At 38.3% G+C, this 16,843-nt stretch overlaps 1 protein-coding gene across 1 annotated transcript in view; it reads right to left on the bottom strand.

Moving 5' to 3' along the window:
• Window positions 1-16,843, bottom strand: part of PHF20 (PHD finger protein 20) — a gene marked incomplete at its 5' end in the record, with an annotated part of 80,934 nt that overhangs the window by 19,492 nt on the left and 44,599 nt on the right. The window contains 4 exons of the mRNA XM_084246817.1: window positions 3,068-3,246; window positions 4,116-4,280; window positions 4,808-4,906; window positions 9,080-9,358. Of these exons, the coding sequence (XP_084102943.1) occupies window positions 3,068-3,246; window positions 4,116-4,280; window positions 4,808-4,906; window positions 9,080-9,358 (722 nt within the window). The remainder of the gene's footprint in view (window positions 1-3,067; window positions 3,247-4,115; window positions 4,281-4,807; window positions 4,907-9,079; window positions 9,359-16,843) is intronic.

Below are 16,843 nucleotides of genomic sequence, written 5' to 3'. Positions count from 1 at the left end.
AAAAGGACTTGACTGAGAGTTCTACATTCAAATCATAGCTTGATAACTAGATGGGTCTATAACCATGAGCAAATCATTAATAAATAGCCATATAATTTTATTTCCTAATTATAAAATGGGAAAAATAAATGGCTTAAGACAGTCTTGTTGTCACTTGTAATCAGGGAAATGCAAATCAAAACTACAATGAGGTACCATCTCACACCAGTAAGAATGGCACATATTAAAAAAACTAGCAACAACAAATGTTGGTGAGGTTGTGGAGAAAAAGGAACTCTCCTGCACTGTTGGTGGGAGAGCAAACTGGTCCAACCACTATGGAGAGCTGTGTGGAGATTTCTTGACCTACTAAACATAGAGCTTCCATATGATCCAGCAATTCCACTCCTAGGTATTTACCCAAATGAAACAGAAACAGTAATTCCAAAGGGCACCTGCACCCCTATGTTTATAGCAGCACTATTTACAATAGCTAAGCTATGGAAGTAACACAAATGCCCAAAAATAGATGACTGGATCAAGAAGATGTGGTACATATACACAATGGAATATTACTCAGCAATCAAAAAGATAAACACATGCAGTTTGCAGCAACACGGATGGAGCTAGAAGGGATCATGCTCAGTGAAATAAGTCAGAAAGAATAAGAAAAATACCGGATGGTCTCACTCATAGCAGGAATTTAGAAAACCTAAATAAGATACCAGGAAAAAGACTAATCAATACAAAGTAAAAATCAAAATCAACAAGCAACTATAAACTAGAGACACACTACGGGGGGGGGGGGTGAAGGGTGGGGAAAGGAAGGACTAGAGTCAAAATAAGGGGGGTGCAATTGTATGGGGAATATAACCAAAATGAAAATGCATACATTGTGCAAAAATGAAAAAAGATGTAAGAATTATAAAAAATAAAATATTTTTAAAAAATACAGTCTTGTTGGAGATGAAATATTATTAAAAACACTCCAGAAACATTAACTCACTACTCAATTGTACAGTTGGTAGTCGATTTATAGAAAGGGCACTACTATGGTGATCCATATCACAGAACATTACTCAACAATAAAAAGTAATAGACTCTCAAAAGAAACAACTAGGATAAATCTCACTCAAAAAAAAAAAAAAAAAAAACAAAAAAAAAACCCATGATTCCATTGACCAAAAATCACAAAATTATAGGTGAAAAACAGGCTAGTGGTGTCCAAGATTTAAGGATAGGGAGGAAGAGATAGCTGTGACTATAAAGGGGAATAAGAGTATGATTGAGTTGGGTATTAGGAATTGTGGTGGTTATTAAAAAAGGCTATATTTTCTGCAATACTGCACAGAACTATATACATACACAAACAAATCGTGTTTAACTAGTGAAATTTTATAAGGTTTATAGATTGCACCAAAGTCAGTATCTTGATTTTGATTCTGTACTATGGTTGTGTGGACTGTTGGCATAGGAGATGGACCTGGGAAAAGGCTCATGGCACTTCCCTGAACATTTCTTTGCAAATCCTGTGAAATCTAAAATTATTTCAAAATAGAAGTTGAAAATAAAAAAACAAAAGCAAGTGGTCCTACTAACACTCTGGTACTTCTGAAAGTTTTTTTTTTTTTTAAAGAACTATAACAAAGCTTCTGTGTTTCAACAAAGCAAAGGAAAAGAGATTAAGTACAAAAACTCAAAGATAAGTGGCATAAATCCAACTCTGAAATTAAGAACCAAAAGTGAATTTCACAAACTGATGCCATGCTGGCCTATAACAATATAAAGACAAGCAGATAAACTTCTAACACGGAAAATAGGCCAAGGAAGCTAGCCCTTTTTCCCATAATTTCAACAATCCACATGGACTCTTACTCTATAGTAGGTAATCACCCCCTTTTCTGGGGACAGTCCCCCAACTCCATCCACATGATAACAGAGGGAGGCCACCAGCAGCCTTTTTTTATAGTATAACCCTATCTACACTCCCAAACATCCACCACCACCAAGCCAGATGATTAGACCAATGGCATTTGGCCATGATAAACCTCTTTCTCCCTCATCACAGATGACTAATATCTGATCTAAACAAGAAGGGAATTCCTTACTCAGGAATTTATCATTGGGACTGATTCCAAGCTCAGCCTAGCCAGTGTCTTGAATACAAACATGTAAAACTGGGAGGAAAGGGGAGAGGTCATGGGTAACCACTTTGCATTTTGCAAGAAAACCCGCCAAGAAAAACTTTGCACTTTGCAAGAAAAAGAACCAAATGGACCCCACAGAAACAGGGAAAGACGTCAAACACCTCAAGATGGAATTCTAGACTCCCGACCCTGGCAACACAACCTTGCCCCTCAGTTCTAGGATTCAGTCTGCTGTGTCAAAAATATTTGTACTTACCCCCAAAAGATTACTAGCCAAAATAACCATGACTTCTTTAAAAACTCAGATTCCCTGTACAGAACAGGTAGCTGTCAAGACCTGCAGGGTATTTATGACATCCCTTGGAATTAGCAGCCACCTCCACCAGATCTGTGATTAAGAACAAAAGGACCAGCACCAAGATTGTCTTTGCAAGCAGGCAGGGAGACCAGTCCATAGGCACATCCCAAAGATAGAGATGACAAGATAAATGTCAGGAAAATAAAGAAAAAGAAATAGGTCAATTATAAAACTCCATTTCTTTAAGTCAGTAAAAAAATTTACCTCAAGAAGATACGAGTTCATAAGAAGATTAAACAGTTACTCTAGAGATGTGGGTCCCTATTGTTCAACTCCTCACTGTGTGACCACAGGCAAGGCCCTTATCATATGGGTCCCAGCTGCACCAAGCAGCACATAAAAGGTCTAGACTCAATGATCCCTCAAGTCCTCTCTTATTCTACTAATAGGCTAGCTACAACAGCCTGAAATTCAGAGAAAAATGAACCAAAAAGCAAAGCTCAACCTAGCGCTGATAATATTGCCTATTTGGGGCAACTGAGTCACTCGCTATTTTTGGTGGTTTCAAATTGCAGTGCCTCAAAATTCTCTCCAAGGACCATTTTGTGCTTCTCTACACTTATCTTCTGGAAATGCTACCTACCTGAATCATGAAGTCATTTTCCTCCTGGACTTCACAGATGCAGCGGACTACTTCAAAATCATAGCGTTCATCTCCATCAAGTTCCTCGTCTGGGTTGGTGGTCACATCGACATCTTGGCTGTATTCCTCATCACTCCAAAGAAAGCTCTCTGAGGAAGACTCACTTAGATTATCCTCCTCTGAGAGGAAAGATAAAAGAGTCACTATTTTAAATTATAACTATAAAATTCTAAAAGTTTAGATTGTTAGGAATAGAAATGATATTACAGACTGTCTCCTCTGTGAACCTTCACAAAGCCTGGAAATGGGGACTACAATCTATTCTGTGGGTCTGTCATCTAGTAATTACATCTCAAAGATGCAGGCTGGTTGGCAGTGAACTGAACTCCATTTCCTCATTTTACTGAGTTAGGCCCAAGGTAAGTGGTGCTCAAGGTCTTTGACCGAAGAGCTACAATCCCCCATGAACTACACAGATCATCAACAATAACAACTCAAACATGTTCCTCAATCTCAGCCCATCCAGCCAGGACTGGTTTATAGCCAAGTCTATATAAAGAGTCACCTATAAAACCCTATAGACAGAGAATGAGGAAGGGATAGATTCCAAGTGTAATCAGAACTAGAATCACTAGTTCATGGTACCTGATTACCTTTACTGACCACTTATTCTGTACCAGACATGGGTCTAAGTATTTTCCATTAACTTATTTACTCCTTTTAAACCACAATCACCCTATAAATTACTTCAAGGTTGACTCAGATTTCCCCCCAAGCATGTTATATAGAGAACATCAATAAATGAAGGAATGGAAAGGGATACTGGTTACAGACAACTGGCTTGGAGGTACCTAAGGTACACATAATTCACATCAAAGTTAGAGAAAAATGAGTTCAGGGAAGGCTCAGTTAATGCTGCCTGTTTAATTTCATATACATCTTACTTTTAAAATACAACACACTATACATGCAAAGGGTCTGGGCAATATCAACACAAATCCAGGCTTCTCAGTAGTACTATGCAAATGAGAGGCGAGAGCTTCCTTACCGCATACTTTCCCTTTCCCTTTGTGGTTTCCAGATTCTGCACCATGGAGCTGTGGGCTCATATAGACCCCAGGCTTGTGTGAGGACCCACACCTGGTAACAGCAAATGCCTTGGGTGGAGAAAGTTCCTGGGAGGTGTCACTGATCTCCTCACTGCAGGGGCATTCTGGAAAAACAGGGTTAGGAAAATATTAGCAACCCCAGACATCAGGGCATTCCAGAATCAATCCCATCCATCCAACCAATTCTGCTCTTCAACCACTCAAAGGCTCAGGAACAATTCAACTATTAAGTGGTAAGAACACATATTCAGGGGTTAATACTTGCAACTATCTCCAAGAACCTCAAAAACATCTCATCACCACCACCCTTCTCCCCTTCTTGAAATGGTTCAGAGTTGTGTATTTAAGAGTTGCATGTGCAAACATACAGTTATTTATCTGCATATATCCTATGAAGCTTTTATATGCACTGCCCTATAACAGGGCACGCTGGCCAATTCAGCAAGAAAGAGGGAGGAGTTCTATAAATGCTCACAGGGCTTGAAACACCCAAGGTAAGTGGGATCCTCCCCTACAAGCTGAGTAAAGGCCTTCTGGCCCTTCCTCTCCTCAGTGAAAAAGAGGCTAGAACTGGGGAGAAGGCAATCCTTGGAAAGGAAATCCAAGTAAAACACCTCAGGGGAAAAATTACCAGGTTTGGTTTTCTTTTTCTTTTTCTTTTTCTTCTTTGGCTTCACTCTCACAAACTCTTTGAATTTCTTCTCTTTATTCTTTTCTTTGTCTTTTGCAGCTAGAATTAAATACAAATTTAAGTACTGGCGTCAAATGTTTTATTTTCAACTCTGGAATGTTTTTTCTTACATAATGAAGCATGTCCAATGTGAAGAATTAAAACAGGGTGCTATAATAGAGTTCCTGGACTGACTTTACGTGGGAGGTCATTTTCCATTCCTGTCATGGATCTGGGTGGAGCCCTTCCTCTATCACTCAGCCTTTAGGCCAGGGGTCTGCAAACTCTGGCACACTTGTCTATTAAAGTTCTACTGAAACACACCATGCTCACTCTTAACATATTGACTCTTTTAAACATATTTAAAACATATGTTTTAAACATATTTCATGTTTTAATGACAGCTGAGTATTGAAGACAGAGACTCAATGGCCTGTAAAGCTGAAAATATTTATTGTCTGGCCCTTTACAAAAAGTTTGTCACCTCTACTTAGATCACTGACACTCACAATGACTACATACTGTAATGATCAGGAGAGATTTTTAAAAAGTAAATGCCTGGTCCCATCACCAGAAATATTGATTTAATTGGCTTGAGATATGACCTGAGCATCAGGATTTGTTTCCTGTTTTTTGGAATTGAGGTACAATTCACATAATATAAGATTAACCACTTAAAAGTAAGCAACTCATACTTTTCAAATACAACTTCACACTGCTACTCCTCATAGCAAGATATTTTCCATTATCAGTATACCTTGTCTAAACTACTCGCTTTATAATTTTTCCTAATTCCATTCATTTTTTTAAGATTTATTTTATTTATTTATGCATACATGAGCTGGCGTGTAGGCAAGAGGTGTGGGGAAGGGGTGAGAGGATTCACCAGAGACACAGTGGGGAACAGAACAGGTGGGTTAGCTGAAATACACTGCTGAGGGGAGCAGCAGGCGAGACAGGAGAGGCCAGCTTCACCATATGGGTTAGCTCCCTGGCCGAGGATCAAACCCATGCTACAGCTGCTGGAACCCATGCTGCAGTGGCTGCAGACAGCTTCATAGTGCTGAGACTTAACCCCTTGCACCACCAGGGAGGCCCCCTAATTCCATTCTTAAAAGCTTCCTACCTACTACTCTACCAAGTAGTATTCAAAGTTAAAAAGAGCCTCACCATTGCAGAAGTCCAGTTGTTTCTTCTATTTTCATCTGCGGAATTTCAAATAACTGATAATAACTGACTTTTTAGATATTATTTAAGCATACATATGTGTATATATATCCTATGATCAAGCTATTCCATTCCTAGATACCAACTCAAAACAAAAGGTAACATATGCCTATATAGATAATTATTCATGAATCCCCATAGCAGCTTTTGTTGCAATCGTCCAAAGTGGAAAAGGCCGAAATATCCATCAACAGGTTAATGGACAAGTAATTTGTGGTGTATCCTACAATGGGATATTTTTCAGCAATAAAAGCATTAATTGCTAATACATGAAGCACCATAAATGAATCTCAAAATAAGCATGCTGAAACAAGCCACAAAAATGAATGCATACTGCATGATTCCACTTACATAAAATTCTAAGAAATAAAAAGTACCCCATAGCAATAGAAAGACTAGCTTAGCAAACCGAATCCAACAATGCATCAAAAGGAAAATTCTTTCAAAAAATTGAAAAAAGAATACTACCAAGTACATTTTATGAGGCCAACATCACACTAATACCAACACCAAACAAAGACCACACACAAAAAAAGAAAGTAGAAGAGTGGCTGCCTAGGGATGTGAGGGAGAGAGGGATGGGAAGGAGAAATTAAAAGGGGCATGAGCTTTCTCTCTTTTTCTCCACCAATGGATTGTGTGTGCTTGACTCTCCCTTGCTATGTATTCTTACAAGACTTCCAGGATCAAGCAATTTCTGGCCAAGAAACAAAAGGAGAATCGCCCCATTCCCCAATAGATGTGAATGAGAACCGGTAATAAAATCAGGCACAATTTCAAGAGGAAACACTGCAGAAGAACCAATCTGGGTCTATAAGGAATTGCACAGGAGACAGCACACGTACTTACACTGTATCAAGATCAGTAGCATCTTACCATGTCACACTGAAAACATCACCATTAATTGGACATGTTTTCTCTTAGTATGCTTTTGTACCAAGCAAACTGGTTGTCTTAGTAATATATATGTGAGATCTTTGAAAAAATAAAAGTGGTTAAGTAAAGTTTGGAGGCAATGGATGTTTAGTTAATTCATTGCAGTAAAAACTGGATATATATATTTAATATATAAAGCTCCACTGTGCAATTAAGCATCAAACAGCTGTTTTTTTTAAAAAAAGAACAATCCAATGGTACATGGTATATTCACAATGCTGTGCAATCAGCTCCACCTAATTCCAAAACAATACCATTACTCCAAAGCAAAGCCCCTTACCATTGGTTTCTTTCCAGCCTCTGGCAACCACAATCTGCATTTATCTCTATGGAGTTATCTCTTCTGGACATTTTATATACATGGAATCTTACAATATGTGACATTTGTGTCTGGTTTCTTCCACTTAGCATAATGTTTTTGAGGGCATCAGGATGTTTTAAAACGTTCTTCAAGTGATTCTGATATGGAATCGAGATGGATGAAAAAGCAGGTACAGGAAGGTAAAAATCAGATTCAAATGGTTTAACTAAGAACTTATATGCAAAGAAACCACAAACATCTACCTTAAGCCTAACAACCACCTGTGTGTGTCAATCCTGTTTCACAGGTGGGGAAACAAGTTCAGCACCTGTTTGACATCCACACAAATAATTAAAAGAAGGTTCACCTGGGTTAGCAGCAACACGCCAGCAATGCCGCCCAGCAAATGTACCATGTACCACTGCCAAACAGGCATTCAGGAACCATCAGAGAGGGTATCAAACTGCACCTAACAGATGGCAAACTTGGAGTGTACAGGCAGATGTTAGTTCACTGGTCAATGAATACAGGACTTAAGGATGTCTAAGTTCCCTTCCAATTAAAATACTCTGCAACTGGAAAACAAAGTTCAAAAATCAAGAACTCGGGCCTCCCCAGTGGCGCAGCGGTTGAGCCCTGGGCTGCAAAGCTGCCCGCAGCCTCCGCAGCGCCAGTTCGATCCCCGGCCGCCAGGCGAGGGTCCCACATGGCGTGCAGACCTCTCCTGCCGCCCGCTGCTCCCCTCAGCAGTGTACTTCATCAGTCTGCCGGCTCTGCTCTCCCCTCTGGCTCTCGTGAATTCTCTCACCCTCCTGTGCTTCTGACTGTACCCAGTGCTTGTATAAATAAATAAATAAATCTTTTTAAAAAAAATCAAGAACTCTAGAAAAGATCTTAGTTTAATTTGCAAAAATGTTCATTTTAAGATTAAGATATCTAGGTCCAAAAAACAGGTTGACTTAGCCATGGTCAGACCACAACATACCATATGACCATGACTAGCAAAAACATGGTCAAAATGTCTCCTGACCTTCACAAAAGCCATCAATAACACTCACCGTTCTCTGATCCTAAGGAACAACCTCCCTCAGATATAAAAATACAATAGTCCATTTCTCTATATTCTCTGGGCTACAACTATATTATTAGTCATGGATATATTCATTTATTCAACAAATATTTGAGCATCTACTCTGTCCAGGCACCATTTCTAGGTCAGAGGGATAGAGCAATGAATGACAACAAAAAAGACAAAATCCCCTGCCTTCACAGAGCTACATGCCAATGGATGTGGACAGAACACAAACTAGGAGATGATTAGTACTATGGAAAAAATAAAGCTAAGGAAAGAAAGATTTGCAACTTAAATGGTCTGTTATCAGAGAATGCATCATTGAGATAGGGACACCTGAGCAAAGACATGCAGAGATCTGGGAGAAGCACTTCACAGGAAGGGACAACAAGTGCAAAGGCTCTAAGGGGAAGCTCTCAGTGTTCAAGAACAGACACACTGCCTAACTCATTCCACGAGGCCAGCATTACTCTTAATACCAAAATCAGACTGACATTACAAGAAAGAAAAACTACAAAATGATATCTTTCATCAACATTGATGCAAAAATATCAACATGATGGAACTATTACTGTCATTTTCAATCTTTTTGGATTCAGCTGGATGAGACCAACCTAATGCCTACATTCTTTCAGAAATGCAAGCATTGTGACCTCAGCAGTATGATAGATATTAACATTAGAATGAAAATACTTACTTGGGGAACTGGCAGAGACCCGCTTCCTGGTCAGGCTCTCCTGACTAGCCTTGTCTGAAGCTGAAGAGCCCCTCGTCTGGACATGCCTCTTTCCTGGACTCTCCTCTGGCTCTGGTGACTTCTCCATTCCGTGGAAATACTTCATATGATAGTGCAACAGTTTGGCTTTGCGGAAAAATTTTAAACAATCCACTATCTTGCACCTAAATTTGTGGTCTAGGTCAACAGTTGGTGCTTTAGATGTCACAAAATCATCTGTTTTCTTAAAAGTATTTGTTACTGGGAAAAAAAAAAGAATTCCTGGTGATTATCCTAGTTATTACAGTGCCTATGTTAACAAAACAATGCAGTACAAGGTAACATGTATATATATTCTGAGACAACAATCAGACTGCCATTATCTTCAAAGATTACTGTTTGGAGAGAATAAATACAACTTCAGGATAGCTAGCAGAGATTCAACTATGACTCATCTTGTGAGAGAAAAGATTTTTGTTTGCTTGCTTGTGTTTTGAGAAGCCATACAAATTCTGTGGGTTTCAGACTTTGGGGAAATAAAAGCGAAAAACACTAAAAACAAAAATCAGGGGTCCCAACAAAGCACTTGTTACTCATGAGCTGAACTAGACTCAGACTCACCACCATTCTAGTTCTTATCTGTGTGGACAGACCCAGGAGATATGCAGATGAGATCTCTTTATGAAATCTAACGGATCTTACAACAGTTTTTACACAAGAAGAGTATAACTGTTACAAAGGTTTTAGTATTGAGCCTTTGAGATTTAATGACCAAATACTTTGATAAAAAAGAATTCCAAGACTAAAAGGGAGGGGGTGAAAGGACAACCAATTAAACAGAGCTGGAAGGCAAAAGAACTCGGGAGGACTCCATGATCAAATTCGAAGAGACAAAGAAAGTCTGACTTTTTTCCCAAAACCAAATAACAAAAGGCAATGGTCTGTCAGGTACTGATGACCAAAAGTAGAGTTGTCTCAAGGACTTCATGAGTGTCAGAAACTCAGTTATTGAAGACTTCCTTCATATCAATGGAAGCAATCATCTTAAACTCGTCACTCCTACTCTATAGATTAGGTCCTGAGTGAATCAAATTTTTCCTAAATATAACAATACAATTCCCATTAGTACTGGATAGTATGTTAAAACTTTGGTAATATTATTTTTTCATGCCCCAAACCATAAAATATTTAAAAATTCTTATTTACAACCTAAATTATATTCTATTTCAAAATTAGCATTAGGATATGACTGAAAACTGACAGGCTTGATGATTTCATGGATACTATAGTATAAATAAATTAAACAAGAGAAAAAAAATGTTCACATACACACACATACCAAAGCACAAAGCCTTAAAATCACATTCTGTGGCCAACAGTCAGAGCCCAGAGAGGGCTCTAGTCACTGCTGGTGCAGACCGCAGGCACAGGGAAGTGTCCTCCTGACTCACCATTTTAGAACAGGGATCTCTGCATCTGGAGCCGACCTAGTCTGTGTGGAACTGGGAAAGGGCTATCCCCACAGCCAGAGGTGAGCTGAAAAGCCCCCACAAGCCAGGCCCCGTCTGGCAGTCAGAGCCAAGAGAGGGATCCAGTGATTTGGAGCCCAGCGGGCAATCGAGCCACTGCCAGGGCAGTCTGTGGGACCTCAAGACCCACCTCTGGAATTAAATACAGAAGGAGGAGATTTTCTGGGACAGCAACCATTAACATATCCATAGTACCACTGTCCTACTGGACTTCTGGCATAACAGTATTGGACTTAATTGGACCACCAGTTTCCAACATCCCAGAAAGAACACACCAAAGAGATACCAGCCAGTACCAGCAACAAAGTGTCCCAATGCATAGGACAAATTAGAAAACGAGCAGCAGGGAGAAGAAAAATTACAAGCAAAAAAGCGCATCCCCAGGGAAAAGACACACCACAAAAAGACAAACACCAGACTGCAACAACAGTGACTTAGAGGAACTTATGATTCTTCCTGATAGAGAATTTAAAGTCGCCATGATTAAAAAACTAAAGAAGTCGAAAATGATATGGGAAAAATAATCAACAATATGGGAAAAATAATCAATGACCAGAAAAATGATATTGAGTCCCTAAAGAGGGAAGTGAAAGAAATGCAGGAGTTCAAAGGATTAATGGAGGAGCTAAAGAACTCTGGCAAAAGCAATGAAAGCAGAACAGATGAAATGGAAGAACAAATAAGGACTCTTGAAGACACAGAAATAAAAAGAACTAAAACAGAAAAGGAAGGACAAGTACGAAGGAAAAAGACCGAAGAAAGACTTCGGGAACTATCTGACTCCATGAGGAAAGGAAATATAAGAGTTATAGGAATCCCAGAAGGAGAGGAGAGAGATGTAGGAACAGAGAAAATATTCAAGGAAATAACTGAAGCAAACTTCCCAAATGTGAAGAAGGAGCTGAAAATTGATATACAAGAAGCAAGAAGAACACCAAACTTCCATGATGAAAGGAAAAATACAGCAAGACACAAAATAGTAAAGCTCCCAAGAATCCAAGACAAGGAAAAAATAATGAAGATGACAAGAGGGAAGAAAGAGATAACATTCAAAGGAAAACCAATCAGACTGACATCAGACTTCTCCGAAGAAACACTACAGGCAAGGAGAGAGTGGAGGGACATAGTCAACAGACTCCAAGAAAACAGATGCCAACCAAGAATACTCTATCCCGCAAAGCTCTCCTTCCTCTATGAAGAAAGAATAAGGACCTTCCCAGACAAACAGAAACTCTGGAATTTCATTACGACTAAACCCCCCCTCCAAAAAATACAACAAGGAGTCTTAAAGCCAGAACCGCAGAGAGACGAATAACAACAAAAGAAGGCCAAAAAAAAAAAAAAAGTTATTAAAAGAATAAATAAATAAAATCAAAGGAAAGACAAACACAATGGCAAGTACAGATGCTAACATCAATACTAACTCTAAATGTAAATGGACTAAACTCTTCAATAAAAAGACAGAGTCGCAGGCTGGATTAAGAAACAAAACCCAACCTATTGCTGTCTCCAGGAAACACATTTAGCTGAAAAGATAAAAACAGACTCAAAGTTAAAGGATGGAAAACAATCCTACAAGCAAACAGACCAAAAAAGAAGGCAGGAACAGCTATACTTATATCAGATAAAACAGATTTCAAACTCAAAAAGATAAAAAGAGACCCCAACGGTCCCTACATTATGAAAAGGGGACAATACTTCAAGAAGAAATAAAACTCATTAACATATATTCACCAAACGAAGGAGCACCAAAATATATCAGACAACTATTGTCATCTCTGAAAATAGACATCAGAGAAAACACATACGTAGTGGGAGACTTCAACACACCACTATCAACAATGGATAGATCAACAAGACAAAAAATAAGTAAAGACACTAAAGCTCTAAATAAGGATCTAGAGAGCTTGGGCTTAACAGACATCTATAGAACACTAAACCCAAAAAAATCTGAGTACACATTTTTCTCAAGCGCACACGGATCATTCTCTAGGATTGATCACATACTGGGGCACAAGACAAACATCAACAGATACACCAAGATTGAAATCATACCAACCATCTTTTCTGACCATGAAGGCATCAAACTAGAAATAAACCATAAAAAGAAGGCAAGGTACTCTCCTACCTCATGGAGATTGAAACCCACTCTACTGGAAGTCCACTGGACTAACGAGGAGATCAAAGAAGAAATTAAAAAATTCTTTGAATTGAATGACAAGGAGGACACCAATTTCCTAAATGTATGGGATGCAGCAAAAGCAGTAATAAGAGAAAAATATATAGCAATAGAGGCTCACATCAAGAAACAAGAAAGAACTCAAAGAAACAACCTAATCTCGAGGCTCAAAGATCTAGAAAAAGAACAACAAAAAAAAAACCCAAAACCAGTAGAAGAAATAATAAAAACCAAAGCAGAAATAAATGAAATCGAAATTAAAAAAACAATCCAAAAGATCAATGAAACCAAGAGCTGATTCTTCAAAAAAAAAAAAAATCAATAAAATAGACAAACCCCTAGCCAGGCAAAAACGGAAGAAAGCACAAATAAACAGGATCATCACTGAAAGAGGAGAAATCACAACGGACACAGCAGAAATCAAAAGAATAATCAGTAACTACTATGAACAGTTATATGGAAACAAGTTCAACAATCTAGAAGAGATGGACAAATTCCTATAACTCTACAATCACCCAAAGCTAGATAAAGAAGAAATAGAACACTTAAACAGACCAATTACAAGAAGCGAAATTGAAATGGTAATCAAAAACCTCCCCAAAAACAAAAGCCCAGGGCCTGAAGGATTTACAAATGAATTTTTTTTTTTTTAGAGGCATGTTTTATTTATTTATTTATTTTGTTTGTTTGTTTGTTTTGTTTATACATGCACTGGGCACAGTCAGAAGCGCGGGAGGGTGAGAGAATTCACCAGAGCCAGAGCGGGGAGCAGAGCAGGAAGAAGGACCCAAGTACACTGCTGAGGGGAGCAGCGGGCGGCAGGAGAGGTCTGCGCGCCATGTGGGATCCTCCTCTGGTGGCCGGGGAGCAGCCGGGGATTGAACCGGCGCCTCAGAGGCCTCGGGCAGCTTAGTAACCCAGCACTCAACCGCTGCGCCACCGGGGAGGCCCTACAAATGAATTCTACCAAACATTCAGAGACGAATTAGTGCCTATCCTTCACAAACTCTTCCAAAAAATTGAGAAGGAAGGGATAATACCAAACACGTTCTATGAAGCCAACATTACACTAATACCAAAACCGAACAAGGACAACACAAAGAAAGAAAACTACAGGCCAATCTCCCTAATGAACACTGATGCAAAAATCCTCAATAAAATTTTAGCTATCAGAATCCAACAATGTATCCATAAGATAATTCACCACGACCAAGTAGAATTCATTCCAGGGACACAAGGAAGGTTCAACATCCGAAAATCAATCAATGTTATCCAACACATCAACAAAAAGAAATATAAAAACCATATGATAATATCAATAGATGCTGAGAAAGCTTTTGACAAAGTGCAACACCCATTCATGATAAAAGCCCTTGAAATTCTTGGGATACAAGGAACATACCTCAACATCATAAAGGCCATCTATGACAAGCCAACAGCCAGTATCATTCTCAATGGTGAAAAGCTGAAAGCAATTCCATTAAGATCTGGAACAAGACAAGGATGTCCACTCTCACCACTGCTTTTCAATATAATACTGGAAGGCCTAGCCAGAGCAATAAGACAAGAGAAAGACATACAAGGAATCCAAATAGGAAAAGAAGAAGTCAAACTATCACTATCTGCAGATGATATGATAATCTACATAGAGAACCCCAAAAACTCCATAGAAAAAATAATTAAACTCATCAATCAGTTCAGCAAAGTGACAGGATACAAAATCAACATGCAAAAGTCAGTGGCCTTCCTATACACAAACAATAAATCTGAAGAAGAAGAAATGAAAAAAACCATCCCTTTTATTATCGAAACAAAAAAAAAAAAAAAAACAAATACTTGGGAATAAATCTAACAAAAGAGGTAAAGGACCTATACAAAGAAAACTATAAAGCACTGTTAAAAGAAATAGAAGAAGGTACAAAGAAATGGAAAGACATCCCCTGCTCATGGACTGGAAGAATAAACATTATTAAAATGGCCATCCTACCAAAAGCAATATATAGATTCAATGCTATTCCAATAAAAATTTCAATGTCATTCTTCAAAGAAATAGAACAATGTTGATGAAATTCAGATGGAATCACCAAAAACCCTGAATAGCCAAAGCTCTCCTGGAAAAAAAAAAGAAGAGAATGGAGGCATCACACCCCCAGATTTCAAACTATACTACAAAGCCATAATCATCAAAACTGCATGGTATTGGAACAAGAACAGACACACAGACCAATGGAATCGAATAGAAAATCCAGAAATAAACCCACAGATTTATGGTCAACTAATCTTTGACAAAGGAGCAAAGAATATGCATTGGAGCAAAGAAAGTTTGTTCAATAAATGGTGCTGGGAAAACTGGGTCGCTACATGCAAAAGAATGAAGCTTGACTACTACCTTACACCATGCACAAAAACCAACTCAAAATGGATTAAGGAACTAGACATAAGACCTGAAACCATAAAATACATAGAAGGAAATATAGGCGAAACACTACAGGATATGCACATCAAAGACATCTTTACAGACACATCACCCAAAGCAGTGATAGTGAAGGCAAAGATCAACAGCTGGGACTACATCAAATTAAAGAGCTTCTGCACAGCAAAAGAGACAATAACAAAAACTAAAAGAAACCCCACCAACTGGGAGAACATTTTTGCACACAACACTAATGATAAAGGACTGATCACAAAAATCTGCGAAGAGCTGATGAGACTCAACAACAACAAAGAAAATAATCCTGTCAAAAAATGGGCAGAAGAGCTAAAAAGAAACTTCTCTGAAGAGGAAATACAAATGGCCAACAGGCATATAAAAAAATGTTCAACATCACTTGTAATCAGGGAAATGCAAATCAAAACTACCATGAGATACCATGTAACACCAGTGAGAATGGCACATATTAAAAAAACTAGCAACAACAAATGTTGGCAAGGTTGTGGAGAAACAGGAACTCTCCTGCACTGTTGGTGGGAGTGCAAACTGGTCCAACCACTATGGAGAGCTGTGTGGAGATTTCTTGACCTACTAAACATAGAGCTTCCATATGATCCAGCAATTCCACTCCTAGGTATTTACCCAGAGGACACAGAAACATCAATTCCAAAGAGCACCTGCACCCCTATGTTTATAGCAGCACTGTTTACAATAGCTAAGATTTGGAAACAACCCAAATGCCCAAAAACAAGTGACTGGATCAAGAAGATGTGGTACATATACACCATGGAATATTACTCAGCATTCAAAAAAGATAAACACATGCAATTTGCAGCAACATGGATGGCGCTGGAAGGGATCATGCTCAGCGAAATAAGCCAGAAAGAAAAAGAAAAATACCAGATGGTCTCACTCATAGCAGGAATCTAGAAAACTTAAATAAAGGACCAGGAAAATGAATAACTATAAGAAAGTGAAAATCATAATCAACAAACAACTATGAACCAGAGACACTCTATGAGGGGTGGGTCTGGGGAGGGGAGGGACTGGGGTCAAAATAAGGGGGTTGCAATTGTATGCGGAATATAAAAATAAAATTTAAAAAATAAATAAATAAATTTAATTAAAATTAAAAAAAAACTTCAAAAACATGAAGAAAGTTAACAGAATTAAAGGCAATAAAAGACAAACCTATAATCATTATTAGAGATTTTTGACACCTCTCACTTATTAACTGATACAATTAGACAAAAAATTATCTATGGATGGATGGATGGATAGATGGATGGATGGATGGAAGGATAGATAGATAGATAGATAGATAGATAGATAGATAGATAGATAGATAGATAAAACACCATCAATCACTTTGACCGAACTGACATATAAAGAACAGAGAAGCAAATCATTTTTTTTCAATTGCATATGGAGCAGTCTCCAAGACAGATCATATGCTGAGTCATAAATAAGTCTCAATAATTTTTAAAAGATTGAAATCCTATAAATCATGTTTTCTGACCATAATGGAATTATATTGGAAACCAGTAACAATAAAGTACCTTTAAAAAATCTCAATACTTAGAAATAAGACAACACTTCTAAGCAAT

This window comes from Talpa europaea, assembly GCF_964194135.1.
Source record: "Talpa europaea genome assembly, chromosome: 11".
Lineage (NCBI taxonomy): Eukaryota > Metazoa > Chordata > Mammalia > Eulipotyphla > Talpidae > Talpa > Talpa europaea.
The sequence above is the reverse complement of the archived record's forward strand: the minus strand, read 5'-3'. Positions and strand labels throughout refer to the sequence as shown.